The sequence below is a fragment of the Ambystoma mexicanum genome, chromosome 6p (assembly GCF_040938575.1).
Source record: "Ambystoma mexicanum isolate Mex_15411 chromosome 6p, UKY_AmexF1_1, whole genome shotgun sequence".
NCBI classification, from domain to species: Eukaryota; Metazoa; Chordata; class Amphibia; order Caudata; family Ambystomatidae; genus Ambystoma; species Ambystoma mexicanum.
The window spans coordinates 1,541,435,032-1,541,454,836 of NC_090935.1; the positions used below are offsets into that span (position 1 = coordinate 1,541,435,032).

At 47.2% G+C, this 19,805-nt stretch overlaps 1 protein-coding gene across 2 annotated transcripts in view; it reads left to right on the forward strand.

Moving 5' to 3' along the window:
- LOC138510630 (neuronal acetylcholine receptor subunit alpha-7-like) overlaps positions 1-19,805 on the forward strand; it is a 2,317,401-nt gene that overhangs the window by 883,173 nt on the left and 1,414,423 nt on the right. For both annotated transcript variants that reach the window (XM_069626422.1, XM_069626423.1), the window contains exon 3: positions 15,705-15,749. In XM_069626422.1, coding sequence (XP_069482523.1) covers positions 15,705-15,749 — 45 coding nt within the window. The remainder of the gene's footprint in view (positions 1-15,704; positions 15,750-19,805) is intronic.

The following is a 19,805-nucleotide window of genomic DNA, read 5'->3' on the forward strand; positions in this document are numbered from 1 at the left end:
GCTCGGAGGTCTCCTTTCAACCCCTCAAGGGATGCACGCAGTTCCACCATGATGGTACGAGTCAACTTTTGCATCTGCTGTTTAGACCGTCTACTGCTGTCTGCTTCGAGTGCAGCCAGTGTAGTTCTGAGGAACCTATACCATAACCTCAGGGCTTCCCTGTGGGCCTGACCCTCTGCAGCCATGGATGCGCACAGAGCCCTCAGTTCTGCCCGTCGGCTCCTGTTGCTGGCCACCATGTTCAGCCTGTGTGAGCGGCATGTAGAACGCAATGTCTGCTGCTGGTGCTCCACCTGTCTTGCTGGGGGTATCATGAAATTGGCCACCCTATCCATTGCCTGAGCCCACATCTCATTTGAAGCAGCCTGTTGTTGTGCAACAGCATACATGGACGGCTCCCACACAGTATCGCCAGCAAACACACGGCCACCGCTTTGGCAGACCCTGCACCTGCATGGGCCAAGGGAACCTGGCTCTTGATGTGATGGCGCTGTCTGTGGCTGCAGGTCTGCATTCTTCCCTTGATCAGCTGGCCCAGGACCAGAAGTCAATACTGTGGAGTGTGACCCTGCAGCCGTAACCACCACAGGCGGACATACCAACACTGACTGGCCCTGTGAGGGATCGTCCCCCCCTTCAGACGTTTGGGATACAACAGCACCCACATTCGATGCAAATAAACCTGCGACAGCACAGAGGTATCCATATCCGTTTTACCACCAGAGCCGAAGGTTTCTTCAGAGGCGGACTCAAACTGAGTCAGGGCCTGGATGGCCTGTAGCACCAGTGGATCTTCATGGGCTACCACACCACGTCCTCCACTGGTGGTTGGTTGCGGCTCAGTATGCTGTTCTTCCTCCACCTCCTCCTCTGCATCCAGTGCCTCATCACCTGCATATGAACAGAAAAATACATGAAGAGCCATGTAAATAGCAAAGCCCACACACATAGGTATCACAATGTCGTCATGCAACACATCAACCTGCCATGTCACAAACTCCCACATGTACACAGTGTCAATGCAAGTGAAGGGTAGCATGATAGCAGCCATGGTCATCTGTGGAAGGGCCAAATACCACATGTAGTGCATGGTGCATAACACCTGCTTGACACACCAGCACCTGACTGGCATAGTTCATTCACCAACATCACTGATGCAAATACACATATGCCATGTAGCATAGCCATGACTGAACTGTTAAACTGCATGATATGGAACTGGATGACTACTGTCTCAGAGCCATGTACAATGGATGTGACATGACATGACATGTAATTCACAAACTCAATAAACACAAGTGTCACGAGGTGCTAGGATGCAAGGGTGGTGGAATAGAGTGAAGCCAGACGCACTCATCCCATGAGGCCAGGTCATATTGGCATCACGCAAGTGAATAGGCACAGTGAAGGTGAGACCTGGGGTTGGAAGTGGGAGTGGGAAGTGCAGTACATGGGAACAGCAAACAAATAAAATACAACTACATAATCGGCCATGAAAATGCAGCGGGCTGGTGGAAGTGGAAGTGCAGACATCAGGTGTCAATTGCTTGTAGAGGGTTGTAGGGATACAGTAAACAGCCGCTGAGTTTGGGGGAAGGCAGGGAGGCAGTGCATGAGTTCAACTAGTGGCTCAGAGGGCCGTGTGGGAGATCAGAGTGTGGGCGGGTGACTAGTGCATTCTCTCAGTCATCCAGGACTCCAGCAGGGTAGAGGAGGAGACAAAGCACAACACATGAGGAAGCATCAGGAGTGCCTCCAAACCCGGTGAAGTTTCACCTCCAGTTCCATTGAGGCACAAAGGCTGTACCTGAAGGAGGCCCCAGCCGAAGTCAGACATTAACCACCAACTAATTGCTATGAGAAGTAACTGACCCTGAGGGAGTAGGAAAGGGATGATCAAAGACCATGAGAAGGAAGCGAATTTGGAAGATGGAGTTGAACTAACTGCTGCCCCAGGACCCATAAGGCCCTGTGGACAATGCTCAGGGATTGGAAATGAACAGTCATAGCCACTGGGAGCCAGTGCCATCATCACAGTCCTAGGGAGATCCAATACCTGGCTCGAGACAAAAGGGCAATTCCCACAGTCCATTTCTGGATGAGTTGCAGAGGGAAATGAGTAGAAGCACAGAAATCTTGGTAGAGGCTGCTGCAGTACCCCACCATAGGAATGACCAGTCCCCTGGAGACAGTGAGTTGCTGGTGGGAGGAGAGGAAAGGAAGAATACCGCTGAGGAGGTGCAGCTGGCAGGGTGACCTCTCAGAGATGTTAGTGATGTGCGTAGAGTAGGCAAATGTGGAGTGGACGATTGTCACAGGCTATCTGCCATCACAGTTTGGAGCAGGAAGGGAGACAAGAGAGGCTGGACAGAGAGTGACATGGAAGGAGTGAGCAGGTGTGGTGATGGTGTTTGCCACGGTGTGCAGCACATCGTGCGTATGCAGTCTGCAGGACAACAAGCATGTGTCAGTCCACCATGACATAGTTCACCCATGGCAATGATGTAAATGCAGGCAGAACTGCCAGATAATCATTACACTTCATCCAAACAACATACACATGACCTGGACACACACACATCACCACTTAACAGACATTCCCTCATAAATTGGCAGGTCTCCCATGCCTTGGATCTGCTCCACATCAATCATATCACTTATGATCTCCTCATGTGGAGTAAGTTCTTTGTCCTCTGTTGGTGACCCACCCCCAGTCACCAGAGTAGAGGCATAGGTGGCACCCAGCCTATGTTTGGCTCGGCTCTGGAGGTCATTCCAATGCTTCACTGCCTCAGAAGCTGTGCGCCTCTCATTGCCGAAGGCGTTCAGACAATCGGCGACACACTGCCAGTGGGCGATACGCTGGGCAGGCGTATGTGTGCTCCCTGCCCACACAAGCATTTCATGTTCATGGGTGGTGGTTGCTGCTGCTGCCCCTGCAGATTCTTCACCATGCCTGGTGTGGACAGCAGATGGCAATGCTGCCCCAGGACCCTGGGTACTGGTGACTGGACCTTTGCCTGCATGTCTCCTGCCCTTGGAGACAAGGACATCCGCCCCCGGGTCTCTGCGGGCCTGGACCGGGACCACTACAGGCCTGGCTGGGTGAACCTGAGCCTGGGTGGTGGTTGCTGCAGCTGCCCCTGCAGGTTCCTCAGCCTGCCTGGTGTGGTCAGCAGATGGCAATGCTGCCCCAGGACCCGAGTGCTGTGGACGTCTGCCTCAGCTGCTTCTCACTTACCCTGTTGGGTGTAGGGCCTGGCTCTCCCTGCATGGCCCCGGACACCTTCTCCACCTCAGCCACCTCGGCCACCTTGGACACCACTGCCACCCCGCCACCTCTGCCACCTAGTCCAGCTTTGCCTCCCTTCCCACTTATTGCCCTCCCAGTCATGGCACTGATGGATTAGCGCCATAGGAGGTGCAGCTATCAATTGTCCTGGGCAATTTGAGTGAGGGGGCATTGTAAATGATGTTAAAAGTACCAGTGTGCCCCGGCAAGGCTCAATGTAACCCCTGTGGAAGAATAAACGGGCCGCATAATGCACAGGCACCCCAAAAATGAAAAATATGTGTACGCGACACCTCGGTAGCCCACATGTAAAGGAAAAACGTAACGCAGTACACTGTGGCACCCAGCAACACAAAAAATACATACACGAAGGACACGTTAGTTACAGTGATGTTAAATAAGGCATTATATGACACACAGGGGCACCCACAGAATGCAAAATGCGTATGCAACTCACTGTCAGCCTCAAAAGTACATGCGCATGTGCGTGGAGTCAATCCACCAACCAAAACAAGATGCTTGCACGGTCGCAGTAGTGAAGAGATTGTGTGGAAAGGGCCTTTCCTCTGATTTCACATGTATGCACTGTTTCTGCACGTGCAGAGTCACTCTGTTTCCGGCTGCCCACGCAAGTAACACAGAAGACCCACGCTTCTGCCTACCAGCCAATTTACCTGCCTCCACGTGCCCCGAGCTGCCACCTATGAACCATCTGTTGCTGCCTGCCCACTGTGTGTGCCTTCTGCCCATGTGCCCTGCAATTTTGGTGCCTGCTGTACAGCCATTGCCAGTGCTCTTGTCATCGGACATGTGACCACCTCTGCTGATCCAGAAGACTCCCGATGTGCCAGACCACCACTCCACAGCCCAGCCCCAGGACCACCTTGCCCACCCACTCCTGCCTCGGGGGTTGCCATGTCTGAACCAACATCATCGGAGGCAAGTGGCAATGCCCCGGCAGCGAGGCAGAGGGCTGTCAGCTTCAGTGGCAACGAAGTTGACATCCTGGTGGAGCAAGTCCTGGGGCATTATGATGTCCTCTTCAACCCACCAACGCAAGTAGGCAAGAAAAGACGGAGGATGATCTGGGCCAAGATCGTAGGTGCCATCAACGTGGAGGGGGTGGCACCCTGGGACTACATCCATGTGCACAAGCGCTGGGAAGAGTACAATTCCAGGATCCGCCACAAGGCCCAGTGCTTACTCAAGGCTGGTGACAACCAAGGGGGCGCTGGTGCCACTTGAACACCAACAACATGCGGGTGTTGGAGCGCTTCTACCCAGCGCTGCACGCCCAGGTCATGGATCTGTGGCTCCGTCTGGAGTCGTCTGGTAAGTGTCCATGTGTTGGTGCCCTCAACAGTGCATGTGGATGTGAATGTGAGTTTGGAGTGTGAACCTTGTATGTCTCTTGTACGGATGTCTGTGTGCATGTCCCAGACAGTGCTGCATGTGTGTCCAGTTAGGCATGTGTGCTTTGAACGGTGTTCCTGTTGCAATGCATGATGTGATGCAGCATGTAACTATGTGCATGTGGTTGCTTACATGTGGCTGAGATGTAGCCGTGTGAGAGGTGTGACACATGGGGGCTGTTGTCAACATCATGGACATGCATGTTGTACATGTGCATGTGTCTGAGAAGTGAGTGTGTGACTGCTCAACACTCCTGGATGGATGTTACTGGAGCATTAGAATGTGTGCTCAACTCTTGCTGCACATTTGACGTTGAGTGGACTCAGATGGGATAGCTCTGTGGCCTGCTTCTGGGCTATCAGGTGATGTGTGTGAATGTCATGTGTATGTCTCATGATGCATGTCAGGTGCATGCATAATTTGTGCATGCTGACTGTGCCATGTCTAAGGAAGTGATTGTCTGTTGTGAAGGACAGAAATGTATGTGCATGTATGTACATTGCAGGTGCCTGTGTGTTGTTGAGGGTGATGATGGCTGTGACGTTTGGCAGTGTACTTCATGTGTGTATGTTTTGTGCAAAACACACATAGGTACCCGATGTACCTATGTGCAAAACCCTACAAAAACCCTGATGTTTGTGTTTTATGTCTCCTTATCCACAGGGCTGTTGGAAGAAGAAGGCGGAGAAGGTGCTGTGTAGCACGGCAGCAGGGATGCCTCCACTAGGCACAGCCGCAAGGCCCAGATACGCCCCCAGGTTGCATCATCTTCGGGGATCGACAAGACTGGTCCCGTGTCAGACACATCGGCCGATGCTGCTGAGGGGACGTCCAAGAGGGTGAAGATGGTTATGGACTCCTCGGCAGCATGACGGACAGGTGAGCTCGCACAGGGGCAAACCACTGAAAAAGATGGTGGGTAGGCATCCAGGTTGGTGGAGGAGGAGGCCGCATCAGCCCAGTCCATGGAGTCGGGTGGGGGTGATGACGTGGGTGTGACTGGTGCAGTCCAGACTCCCTCAGCCTACGACTGCACCAGTATGCACCTGCGGGCATGCACCAGGCCAGACCCATCCGCAGGTGGTGGATGTTTCCACACAAAAGAAAACACCAATACCTGCAGATGTCGCCGTTTGGGACAGGGATGAACCGTTGCTAGCCGGTATCATGAGGCGTACAGGCACCATTCGTGATGATGCGCAGGCTTCCCATTGGGTGCTTGCACGTCATCATGATGAGGTCTTGCGTCTTGTGAACTGGCTAGCACATTTCCTGGTCTTGAAATGGGTGCATGGGCTGGCCACTTATGCAACCCCCTCCTCGTCTTGCTCCTCCTGTCTGCAACCATCTCCCAACATACACATCACACAAGTAAATGGTAAACTGAGGCCCTGCAGTCCATGTGACAACCTAATGTAAAGAATCCCCATGTTGAAATAGTCACATAGTGACATAATCCTAAGCACCCTCAAAGTGTATCACATGAACAGACACTGCCCAGGCGTGTCATGGCCAGAGCCACAATGAGCTGATATTACCAGAACAGATAACCTAATAAACGCATCACTGTTCTTTCCATGTGTGAAGGACATGACATGACATCTCTTCAAATGACATGTCAATCATAAAGCGCATATAAACAAGTGTAAGAAGCTGCAAAGAGTCTGGGGATGTGGAACACAGTGACGACAGAGAAAACAAACTTGGTAGTGCAGGTGACATTGAGATTGCGGCAGTGCATCGGAAGTGGGGAAGGAGATAAGGGGTTTGGGTGAGGAGGCCTTGCAGTAAATGTGTGTAGACAATTAAGAAACTGCGGCCAGCATGTGTCAAGTCCAAACGGGAGTGCAAACAGCAGGTGTCAAGTGCAGGTAGGTGGTTGTTGCCATACATAAAAACAGACTAAATGTGGTGGATGCCAGGGAGGCAGTGGAGGTGTGCAAGTGGCGTGCAAGGGGACCTTGGCCCAAGTTCAGAGGACAGCCACGTGACCATTGCAGATTCCGACAAGAGTTCAGCAGGTTAGAGGAGTACCAAAAGCACAAGCAAAGAGGAGTGACTCAAGTACTGAATGACTACATGGCAATCAGAAAGGGCGCTACCCACCAAGACTGCTGCATTTCTATGGAAAAATGCAAAAACAGAGAAATGCTAAAAGTGACTGCCAGTGCAAGATGCCCAACCACAGCACAGACAATGAAAACAGCACAAACACATGCTTGTGAAAACCAAAGTATGCCATTTGGGCAACACTGCATTAAGCAATTCCTGGTAAACAATCGTGAACATTTCACACTCCAATCATTCCCCCAAACCCCCCAACAAAGTGAGGACCAATACACAGTGATGGTGCACATGGGATAGCAAATGCAACTTCCCTGTGCATACCAAAGCTCACTCTTCACACACATACACTGGTCATGCACATGTGTAACTGCAACACGCACATGGATAGCAAACATGACACATGCATGCAAGTAAGCACACACATGACCAGCAATGGTCCTTACCTGGGAAACCAAACAGAGAAACAAATCAGTAAAATATTGAAAGAAAAGTCAGAGAAGCCAGTACTGTGCGTAATGAAATCAAAATATATTATAGAGTTGTATTAATGTCATACAAACTGCAAAACATAAATAAAAATATGTACATTTTGAAACAAAGAAAATGTTCAAGTGTGAAAACTAAAAATCCAAATATGTACATTAAAAAGGAAAAGTCTTACAATAGGTCCAGGTCCATAAAAGTCTTTTGAAAAAATCATCCAAATGTAAAAAAATATAATATTCCCTGCAATTTTAAACAAAAAGTAAAATGAAACCACCACTAAACTATCTACAAAGAAACATGGAACAGAGTCCAATTAGCACTCCAAATCATAAAGAAAACAAAAGGTAAATCACACACAAACAACTATGTACAAAAAGTGAAGAGTAGTCCAAAAACTCCAAATCATAAAAAAAAAGGAAACGTGTCACTAAAGAACCATATACAATAGCAGTGGGCCAGTCCTCCTCCTCACCATGCTCTCTCAATGTCTCTGCCAGGGCAATATCGAACATTGCATCCAATTCCCCTAGGCAGGCCTCCACTCTCACCTCAAGGGTTTACAGGGACTCCAAGATGCTGCTCTCCCACTCCCTGCAAGTCTCCTCGAGGACCTCAGCCCGCCTCTCTACCCTACGCAGTGAAATCTCTGCCCAGGCCATGGTGAGTCATGCCTCCCGTGCCTGCTGCTGCTCTGCCCCAATCTGCTGCCTGAAACGCTCCAGCACGGAGCCTTTGGGTAAGGTCCACGTTTGCCTCCTGCCTGATGGCCGATACCTGCCTCCCTGAGAAGGTATGCTCCGAGTACTGTAGCCTGCTACTCCAAGCCTGCTGCTGCTGAATAGCCTGGTGCCTGCTCCTTAAGGACAGCATTCGGGATGATGACAACCCCTGGGGCTGTCGTGCACGTGCTGTGGTCCTTGGTGCCTGCTCTCCCTCCATTGCCACGGCATCTGTCGCAGGCTGGATCTGCGTGGTGACTACCTCCAATTTCAACTCCCGGCTCTGGCAGGGATGTGATCACCACCAGACTGGCCACCAGGGTCAGGACAGGTACACAGGGTGTCATCTGGGCCGGAAGTGTCGCACCCCAGTCAAATCACATGAAAACTCAGCATGTACCCGTCCGCACCCCAGTCAAATTGCATGTAAACTCAGCAAGTACCCCGTCTGCACCCCAATCAAATTGTGTGGAAACTCAGTGCGTACACTGTCCGCACCCCACTCAAATCGCATGGAAACTCAGCGTGTACCCCGTCCGCACAGAGTTTTCACGCGATTTGGCTGGGGGGGGGTCTGTAAACTGGTCCAGGGATGGCGCGGGGGCTTGCGCCATTTTTGGCTTTTTACTTGCATTTTACTGCGCGTAGGGGCGTGTTGGGGGCGTTACTGGCGCTGCTTGATGTTCCTTGCACCACAGCTAGTGATGCCTCTGGAAATCCATGAATACGCGCAATTGTTTCTTTGTGCCACGGCTGGCACACTCATGGTGCACGCTCCTTCCCGGCACGCGGCGCTTGCAAGTTTTTTGCGCTGCATTCTATTAAATAGGCCCACAGTCTCTTGCTCCTGTCGCTGCATTGGAATTTTATAATTTCATTTTCACTTTTTCACCACTGCTGGAAACCGGGACGAGTATTACATCTCTTGGAGCCATCGTGTACAGCCATGAAACACTCCCAGCTGGTAAAATATATTTCTCCATAAAAAAAGTCAAAAGGAGGTCACATTTTCAACGGGAACAAATCTGACTCTGATGTCCAACTGCCGATGCTTGTAAGTGGGACACTTTTGGAACTAGACTCCGATCAGTGGAACCACGCAATCACTTCCCACACCATCCGACTTTTTATTGAAAATATTTAGATTAATTTTTCTTGTGATTTCTTTATCTCCACATATTTGTTTATCTACAAACCTAAATTGGCCTGATTTTTATGGTATTTAGATAATGAAAATAAGTCCCCTTATTTTGTATTTGTTTTTTATCACTTACTGTCTATGAGCCTCATTACGAGTTGGGCGGTAACGCCGGCGCTAATAGCGCCAGCGTTAATAGCCCTACCGCTAAACCCCCCAGCGCTAATAGCGCCGGATCACGGGTTTGGCAGAACGGGAAATCCCCATTCCCCATTGGGCTCAAAGGGGAAATTTCGCACTCTTACCGCCGGCAGATTTCCCGCCGGCGGTAAGAGCCCAAAATTTCGGCGGATTTCCCCCCAGCTAAGAGCTGGGGAGAAATCAGCCAAAGCTGTGATTTGGTGGACCCTTAAATGCGATGGTAATAGCGCTACCGCAGCATTTAAGGGTTACCGCCAAACTCGTGATGAGGCCGAGGCCCTATGTGGTTGCATTGTTTAACCTGATTGTGCCTCTCAAGCCTTCGATGAGTAAGTCTCAAGTTTGGCCCATTTTACCACAGGTTAAAATGGGATACCATTGGGCCTAGTTTACCGATCAAGAATGCTCTTTATGAAAAGGGGTAATATGAACAAGCATGTATTCTTTCAAATTGTTTTTTTTTCTAAGTTAATCATTTCCTTGAATAGAGGTAAACGAGAGTAACTCGTTTTCCCACCGTTGTATTACTCCTTCCTTCCTTTTTTCTATTCAGTCTTGCCCTTCATGCCTGCCCCTCTCTGCCTGGCCTTGTACACTTTTTATTCCACCCAAACCGTCCTTCGCTCTAATTTTTGTTCCCAGAGCACGTCCACAACAGCTACCTTATTTGCATACAGCCTTTAGAAGGAGGAAACCCCGTAGAGGCACCTGCTGTTGTTGGTCTTTTTTCCCTTGATAATTTCCCATGGCTTCCCCATTAACCGACATCCAACTGCTTTCTAAATAATCCTCCTTCAATAACCTTTTTAACTGTAAATCATATTTATGTTATGTTGGCATTCTGGCTGGTTTGTTTCATTAGCTTTTCATCAGACACTTTTTGCCCTTTGGTTGAGCATTTCGCAGAAATACGTTTGTTGAAACAGGATCATGCTTACCCACTGAAAATAATCTGTTAGCAATTTCTTGAAAATCCAAAGGCTTCGCTGGTTACCCAGTCACGGGAGGATAGCTCAGGGGCAACATGCTCGTCTTGGAAGCAAGACGAGGCAGACCCGCACTTAGAATTTTATCATTTCTTTTTTACTTTTTCTTCACTGCTGGAAACCGGGAAGAGTATTACATCTCTTGGAGCCATCATGTACAGCCATAAAACACTCCCAGCTGGTAAGATATTTTTCTCCATAAAAAAGTCAAAAGGAGGTTACATTTCCAACGGGAACGAATCTGACTCTGAAGCCCGACTGCCGATGCTTGTAAGTGGGTCACTTTTGGACCTAGACTCCGATAAGTAGAACCACGCAAACAATTCCCACAGCATCCGACTTTTTATTGAAAATATTTAAATTAATGTTTCTTGTGATTTCTTTGTCTCCACGTATTTGTTTGTTATCCACAAAGCTAAATTGGCCTGAAACCTCTGGGTATTAAGCGCGTTATAAATAACCAATTACAATATCAAAACTGATCATATTTTGTTTGTGTTGCTGTAAATACATCCAATAATAACTGTAACGTTATGTTTGAACTTTTGATTCATGGGTTTCACCCAAGATTACATTGCCGCCTTATTTCAAAACGTCAAACCTTTTGTGGTACCATGTTAATCATTATGTTATAACTGTCATAACATGTATGCCACTAAAATGTGGGTTTTGGTATTTAAACATGGGCATTATCGTTTCTGGCTAGTGGCATTTAGCACTGCTGTGACTTTTCTGCTGAAGGTGGAAATGTGACACAATGGGCCTCATTATGAGTGTGCGGGTCCGGTAACAACGGTGCCGGTAAGCCTACTGTCACCATTGTTACCAGACCTGCACACTCAGAGTCTGCAATCGGCTGCCGCCATGCTTGGCGGCCGGGACGGCACCCACTCGCACACTTACATGGAAGCACCGTCACTGTTGTACCCAGTCCCGGTGCTTGCATCCTCCCCATTCCCATTGAGTCCTAAATGGGAAAAGGGATTTACTTTTTCTGGCGCCTGACTTCCCAGACTGCCGGGGCTGTAATGCCCTGGTAAATCCGGCAAGGATTTACCAGGGCATTACTAGAACTGCCCGCTTTATAAGCTAGGAGCAATTTCGATCTCAGGATTGTCGCTGCAATTACTGCAATTGCACTGCCCTCCTTTGCACTCTGCTGTGTTAACAACCAAACTGCCCACTCACTGCATAATCCCAACTATGCTCCCTTGGCTCATGCTCACCATGCTCCCCTTTTGCATCATAAACAATAGCATTCCATGTAGCAGCAACAGTTATAAACCATATATCAATGGACTAGCTAAACTAGGCTGCCCTAGACACCACCCCATCCCCTGTCCCACACCCTTCCTCCCTTCCCTCCCACCCTTCCCACACTTCACGCTCCAACACTCTACTGCGATAATTAATGCCACACCAAATAATATCCTACCCAACACCCCCAACATAATTAAAGCTGACCACATTGCCCTCACACCTCACCATCCCAATCCATTGGCTCACCACCCCACAAGTAAGCCTACCCTCCAGGACCGCAATAACAGACTCGGCGCCAGACTACCCACCACATTTGGCAAGCTGCCTACCGCACCGGCAACCAAGTCCACAACTAGGGACAGCGTTAAGGCCACTAACACGTCACCTCTAAAAGGGGCACTACTCAACGTTAGATCCCTAGTAGCCCACCCCACTGAAATTGCTGACATTATCCTTTCAGGAGACCTTGACCTCCTTGCTACCACAGAAACCTGGCTACACGAAGCAGCAGGTCCCTACCTCACTCTCGCCATTCCTGACAACTACTCCATCCTCAGAGCGGATAGACCCAACGCTCGTGGAGGAGGTGTAGCAATCATCTTCAAGTCCTCTCTCGACGTCAGACTCATCACCTCCCCCCCGCTTAAATCCTGCGAACACCTCACTATCAAAGTACAAACTACCCCTAAGAGCACCATTACCCTGCAACTCATATACAGGCCCCCAGGCCCCACAAGCTCTTTCGAGGAAGACATTACCTCTCTCATAGCAGAGAATTCCAAGCCCCACTCCCAAAATATCATTCTAGGAGACTTTAACCTAGGGCTCAATGACCCTAACGACTCTCCTGCTGCCTCCCTGGCTAACGCCTTATCTGAGCACGACTTCACTCAAGTCGTTACTTTACCTACCCACCAGAAAGGTAGAACTATTGACTGGGTCGCAGCCCATAACTGTAATATCACCTGCAAAGACCCACAACCTCTTATATGGACTGACCACTTCCTCATTTTATTTGACATCTACCAAAACAATCCTAACCTTAAACAGCGCCCTTACGCACCAGCCTGCCTGACGAGAAACAAGCGCAACATCACCGCAGAGACCCTAACACCACTTATCCTCCCCCTTCTTAGCACAATCCCAGCTACCGCCGACCTTTACCTTCTGGTCAACTCCTACAATGATGCCCTAACTAGCACTATTGATGCCGTTGCCCCATTAAAGCAACGCAAATGTAAGCCTATAGCTCACTTGAACCCTTGGTACACACCGGAACGTAAAACTCTTAGAAAAAAGAAAGCCAAGTTGGAAAACCTATGGAAAACTAACCCCTCTGCAGATATCAAAGCTAATCTTACGACCATTTCGTCCCACTACAAGAAGGAGATAACCCGGACTAAAAAAGAAGCCTATAATGTCAGAATAAACAATGCCCAATCCTCTGCTAAAGAACTCTTTACCATCCTGAAGGAATTAGAAAATCCGAATCCTCCAACCGATACCTGCATGAAGGACAAGGCATGGTGCACCAGCATCCAAAATGCCTTAGCTAACAAAATCACTGGTCTTCAAAACAAAATTGAATCCAAAAGATTACAACTATCATATCAAACAGCAACGCCTTCACACCTAGCACACCCACCCCTACTAGCAATACCTCCGGCTTTACATTTAAACCGGTTACTATACCCGAAATTCAAAAAATCATAGCATCCCTTAAACCTTCAAATTGTAAAGGGGACAGCTGCCCCGCACAGATAATCAAAGACGCGGCGCGAGACCTCGCCCCATTTATCTCCAAACTAGTAAACCTATCCATCTCAACTAATTCTGTACCTAACAACCTAAAACAGTCTTGGGTTCTCCCTCTCCTAAAAAAAACAGTCTCTTGACCCAGCCATTCCCACCAATTACAGGCCTATTACCACGGTCCCCTTCCTCCTAAAAATCCTCGACAGAGTTGCCTATCTGCAAATCCAGGATTACTTGGAGTCTAATCAACTGCTAGGCCTACGTCAATCTGGCTTTCGCCCTCAACATGGAACGGAAACTGCCCTTGTTGACCTTAAAAGCCAGATTGATGACATCAAGGACAAAAACAAAGCAGCTATCCTACTCCTCCTAGACCTTTCAGCAGCCTTCGACTTGGTTGACCACAAAATACTTTGCAACCACCTCTCTTTTGCTGCCCACTTCGCCCCCCCTGCTGTCATGTGGATTCAATCCTTCATAGCCAAAAGAACCATGAGGGTCTTTTCTTCTGTGGCTGCAGCTGACCCCATCCCCATCACCTGTGGTGTCCCACAAGGTTCCTGCGTCTCCCCTACCCTCTATAACATCTTTACAAAGCCCCTCTTTGATAAACTGGACCATCTGGGTGTCACCTACACCAACTACGCAGATGACACCCAGATACTCCTCACCATCTCTGGTAACTACAACACTGACCCCACTAGGATTAACAAAATCTTCATCATCATTCAGGCATGGATGGCCACACATGGCCTCTGTCTGAATGATGAGAAGACTGAGCTCCTCCTAGTCGGGTCCCCCAATAATCTACAGAAACTCAGCCCCGATTATTCGAACTTCACCATAGATAGTAACATCATCCCAGTTGTGAAGAATGTGAAAACGTTAGGCTTCTACCTGGACGCCAAAACCAACCTCGCCAAACAAGTCAATATGACTGCCTCAGCCACCGCCTACACGGGAAAATTAATCAGGGCCTGTAGACCGTTCCTATCTACAAACAGTTGCCTCATTCTGGCGAGAGCCCTTATACAATCAAAGCTTGACTACTGTAACAGCCTCTACCTTGGTGCCAACCAAGCTATAATCAAGAAACTTCAGATCCTCCAAAATAATGCGCTGAGAGCAGCTGTAAATATTCCCAAGAGAGAGCACATTTCCCACACAAGAATATCTTGCAAATGGTTATCCATTCAGCAGAAAATTGACCTAAAAACCCTTTGCCTCACCTACAAAGCCTTAAACCACCTAGCCCCCCAATACTTGACTAACAAACTCACTCTTAAACCCAACACAAGAGTCACCAGATCATCTAATACCCTCAGCCTCATCGTGCCCAGATTCACCGCCAAAAGAGCAGGAGGCTCGAGCTTCACTGTCCTCGCCCCTCAACTTTGGAACACCTTGCCACTGAAGATTAAACTGGTCAAATCCTTCCAATTGTTCAGAAAACTAGTCATTAGCTGGCTACTGGAGAAGGAAACCCTTAGATAGAATAAGCTCAATTCTTGTTGTATATATTGTACTTAATCTGAAATGCTCCTTACTACCTGCCTGTACATACCATATATGGCATATTTCCACCACAATTGCATAACTGCTTGTATACTGTAACTTTGCAACTTGTCCTCAAGCGCCCATTTACCCCTGGGTCTGGAGCGCTATGCTAAATAAAATAAACAAACAAACAAACAAGCCAGGCCCCAGAAAATCTTGCAAATCCTGCAGCAGCCTGCCGGTTTTACGGCCATGGCTACCACGGGACTTGTAATGAGGCCCATGAGGAGCATGAGGCACGGCTGCTGCCGGAGTTGCATTTTTTTCAGCACCTGTCAATGAGGATATGCCGGGTAATTCCGACATTGCCGGACCCGGTAATTGCTGCATTGCCGGGTGCCAGTGCCTGTCATTCCCCATTCCCGAACGTTGGATGCACCGGCACCGTAAACGAACGGTGCCGGTGCATCTGACATGCTGCGCTCGCGGGTGCCGCTCTGCCCGCCAGACCTGGTGGGCTGACAGGCATCCGCGAGCACAGCTAGTAGTATGGCGGTCCGGGAACTACGGTACCAGCATGCTTACTAGTACCGTAGTTCCCGGACCGCCATGCTTATATCGAGGCCCAAGGTCTAGTAAGACCTTTCATTGCTGTTTATTCTCCTCTGTTCTCCCTTCTCCCTTAGTCTTGTGGCGCCTAGAAACACTTTGTGATGTATATGCACCATACAAATGTTAAATAAATAAATAAATACATTCTTTTTCAGGCAAATGAGAATGGTAAAGCAGATAGCCATTTCTGTCTAATCAATGCACATGTGTGCTCAAGCACAACATATGTACACATGAAATAATACAAATAATCTTTATTTTTCTGTTTATTTTTTTAGGACGAGAAGAATCAAGTTCTAATTACAAATGCTTGGCTACAAATGGTAAGTCATCTCAGTTTATACTGTATGTATGAAGAGACATGTTTACTATAGACCAATTTAGAGTGTCACAATGTACATGGAAAGATTCTTCAAAACAATTAATGTAAATGCCATTAAAGTTTACTACAAGCGTAAATGGATATATTCTTGGAGAATGCCCTGTGGACACCATCTTTCTTAAGCATGCAGAGAACGCATTCAGGCTTTTACCCGATCAGGAGAATTTCCAATCTCTATGGCTCACCCACAAATCCCTGCATTTATTCCAAACCATGCCCCAACCTTCGCAGAAGAAACAAATAGCGAGCCTACGAAATGCAACAATGCTGCCACCTCAACACTTAATCAACTTTAATTGGTCCAAAATACTGTGTTCAGAATTCTGATCAAATTGGAAAAATGTGTCAAGAGTAAGCACAGATAACTGCCCTACTGTATATTCTGGCTCCCAATTAATATACTATCTGATCTTAATAAAAACCTCCCTAATCCATAATGTAGTGCAGTGCCAGGAGACAGGTTATCGTATTGTGAATGGTTATGGTATGCCCAAGGAAAGCCTATGATCAAATAATGTGATGGGTGGAAGGTTTTGAATTAATCGTAACTACTGGCTGCACTACAGTCGTCCACACAACGATTTTTAGCCCATCTGCGCCATTGGAGGAGGTTTGGGGGGGGGGGTGCAGTCATATGGAAATACGTTTGTTGCTGCCAAATATGGAAACAGTCCACTCCAAACTGCTAGGTCCTGAACCTCCAGTACCTAGAGACCCAAATATTATCTCACTGATGATACCCAATGAGGCAGAAACATGTGTGGTGGAAAATACAACTATATATGCATTCAAAATGTTGATAAGAAATGTAAGTCAACATGATACCATTATGAAATCTGCGCTCAACGGAGAAGAGTAGGCCTTCATTTAGCCGAAAAGAAGAATCCTTTTAGTAAAAGGGCATTCAGGCAGAATGGAAAAAAAAAGCTTTGGAATTAAGGATGTATTCACTCAAAGTTTTAACACTTCTGCACTGGCACTATTATTTAGATGACCACTTTCACTGCCAAAATATACATTCAAAAGGCTTCTTTCAAACTACCACTGGTAAGAACATCGTAAATATGTTATTGTATAAGTTGCATGTAGCTACAAAGTTATCTTTTCTTTCAAAGATATAGTTGTAACCTTGTGTCTCTAGGGTGGTCTGCCTTTCAGAACCGGCATTTGTCTTAAATAAAAAAGTCCAAAACCCTGCCCGATGAGCACATAACAATATTCCATTTGCTGCACTGAAAGTAATGCAATGAAAAAGGTTTAAAGAGAGGTTGTATTTAGGAAGGGTTGATTATAGATTGTTTTCCTACAGTGTTACTATTAAAGAGTTGATGAACTAACCTCACGTGAAAATGAGCCCAGCAATTGTTTTCTGTGACACATGAGTGTGGTTGCTCATAGTCTCATGCAGAAGGGATGTGATTTAACAGTGTGGGCTCAACTGCCCCTTTTGTCAGTGGAGCAAGCCCGATTTGTATAAGGTTTGTATAGTTCTGTTATGACTTAACAGGCTGCTTACAGATCGCCTGGAGGGTTGCCCATAAGCAGTTTCTAGTGATTAAGAATCATTCATAACTTTCAAGTCATCAACCCAGTGTTGCATTGGTTACCCCAAGTATGATGGGGCCCATGTGCACAGCATTGTATCATAGCCCTGCTGTGACTAGAGACCCAATTTACATCTCTCTGATGTCAGCTAGTGGGGGCAAAACATATCTATGGTTGTTAGTGGCCTCATGCAGAAAGGATGTGATCTTGCAGTTTGAGCTGGACTGCACCTTTTTGGGTTGAGACCAAGCCAAATATGCATATGATCTTTCCCATTCTGTAATGACATGGGAGGCTTAAAACCGATTGTAAGGTTTCCCTGAGCCATCTATGACTGAGTAGCTAAGATTCAGTCATAATATTCCAGCCGTCAACATTCAGTATTGCATTTGTCAACCTGTTTGGGACATGCATGTCCAGACATGGGTCCCGAGCCTGCCGTGCCTAGAGAATCAAGCTGCAGCTAACTGAGGTTGCCCAAATAGGCAAACAAATATCTGGAGTTGCTTGTGGTCTTGTGCAGAAAGGATGTGACCTAGCAGTTTGGGCTATACTACTGCTTTTAGAGTGTGACCAAGCCTGGTTCTCATATGGCATCTATTCTTCTGTAATGGAATGGCAGGCTGATATTGTTTGTACTTTGTGTGATTTATTGAAGATTTTGGGGAGAACGTGAAAGAAAATTCATCAACCAAAAATCTCTTAGAGGGGTAAGGATGGTGTGTGGGATGTGGCATGGTTGGAGACGAGGAATGGGGAAAGGCGGTTTGCAAGAAATAAGCAGAGTGCTTGTCACACTTGGGAAGAGTGAACAGACAGAGAATTGTACAAGGGAGTAGCTGGTACTGGAGACAATTATACAAGAGTCCACACAACATTGTGTCATGGGATAAAAAAGTGGATTCTTTTCAATCCAAGACATTTAAGATATCTAGGGGATTAAGGTTGGTAAAAAGGGATGACCTAGAAAACTACTAGTAGGAATAAAGGAAACATTGAAAATTGATTTTAAATCAGATTGAATTTAGAGGGGGAAATTACTGTAATGAAGAGGACCTTACCCTAGATGACACTTGTATTTCAAGCTTTGACGTTGGCAGTCACAGATAGATCTTTTGAAACATTTTCATGGAACGGTTTCTTAAGTTCTTATGGGGAGGGGAAAATCCTGAGATGCATGGCAGAGGGTAGCCAGAACTAGAAAAAGGGTGTCTGGGAGCTGCTATTTAAAACAAATATATTATTGAACAGCCGTATTAAAAAAAAACTCAGGAGGTTCATTGATCTGTGGTTTAGCAACACAGTAATAGAGCCATGGTTTACCTTGATTATATATATCATACTGAAAACTGGTCTGCCGTTAAACATATCCACCACATATGTAGAAGGGGTCATTTTCTGGAGTACATTTTCTGCTGTTTTTATGGCAGGATATGTTGACATAGTGGCGTCATCTGTATGCATGGAAACTCCCCACTGTTGGATGGCTCACACTTTCCAGAGATATTTCAGGAGATTAACGGACGAGGGAAAAAGTCAACAGCGACAAACACAATGCATGACTTCATTGGGAAGGTAGAGGTGGTTGATGTACTATCAAACAGAGGTTCAACCTGCTGTAAACCATCTTCTTTACAAATAATGACTATTTGGAATGTGGTTTAACATTTTCTGTGGGAGGCATAGGCAGATTTAAGTGTGCTTAAATCAGCAACGAAAGGAGGAAGTGATAGAGGATATTGCCACAAGACAAACACAAGACATAACAAGGACATTCAGTTATCAGACTTTTAATTAGTATGTTGGGATGGTTGGCGTTCTTTAACTTTTACCCCAACAATTTGCAAGAATAGTTTCTGATCTTCTTTCTGATCTTCTTTCCTGTGTTCATCCACAGAGGGCCATTTCCTCTCCTCGCCTTCAAGGGTGAGGAATTCACCTCTCATCGACTGCTTCCTTCTTGGGCCCCTTCAATGTCTTCTAGATCATGGTCTCCATGATTTCTTTCTCTGCGCTCTTCTTGGGACTTTTCCTGTCCTTCTTTAATTAGGGCCCTCACCCTTTCTTTCTGTACCCCCTGTGTGGGTGCTTCCTATTTCTTCTTGTTCAAGGCCACTGTCCTTGCTCTCTTTTGACAGAATGTCTGCACTTTCCAACTCTGCCTTCCCCTTGTTCAGAGCCTTAGTCTTGACGTTTATTGTCTTTTCCTGATCAAAGTTATCTGACTTTACTTACTCTGCCCTTTTCTTGACTAGAGCTGTGATCAGGGTTCTTCTCATCTCACATTTGCTTAGGGATTTTGGCTCATTCCTTTTAGCACCACTTCTGGCCGCCATGACCATCGTCCTTTTTCTTCAACTTTGCCTGTATCGGCTGTCCACTCTGCCACTCCTTTTGCACAACCTTTGCTCTTCCTCTATACGCCTATGATCTCAACATTTCAGTCTCCTCC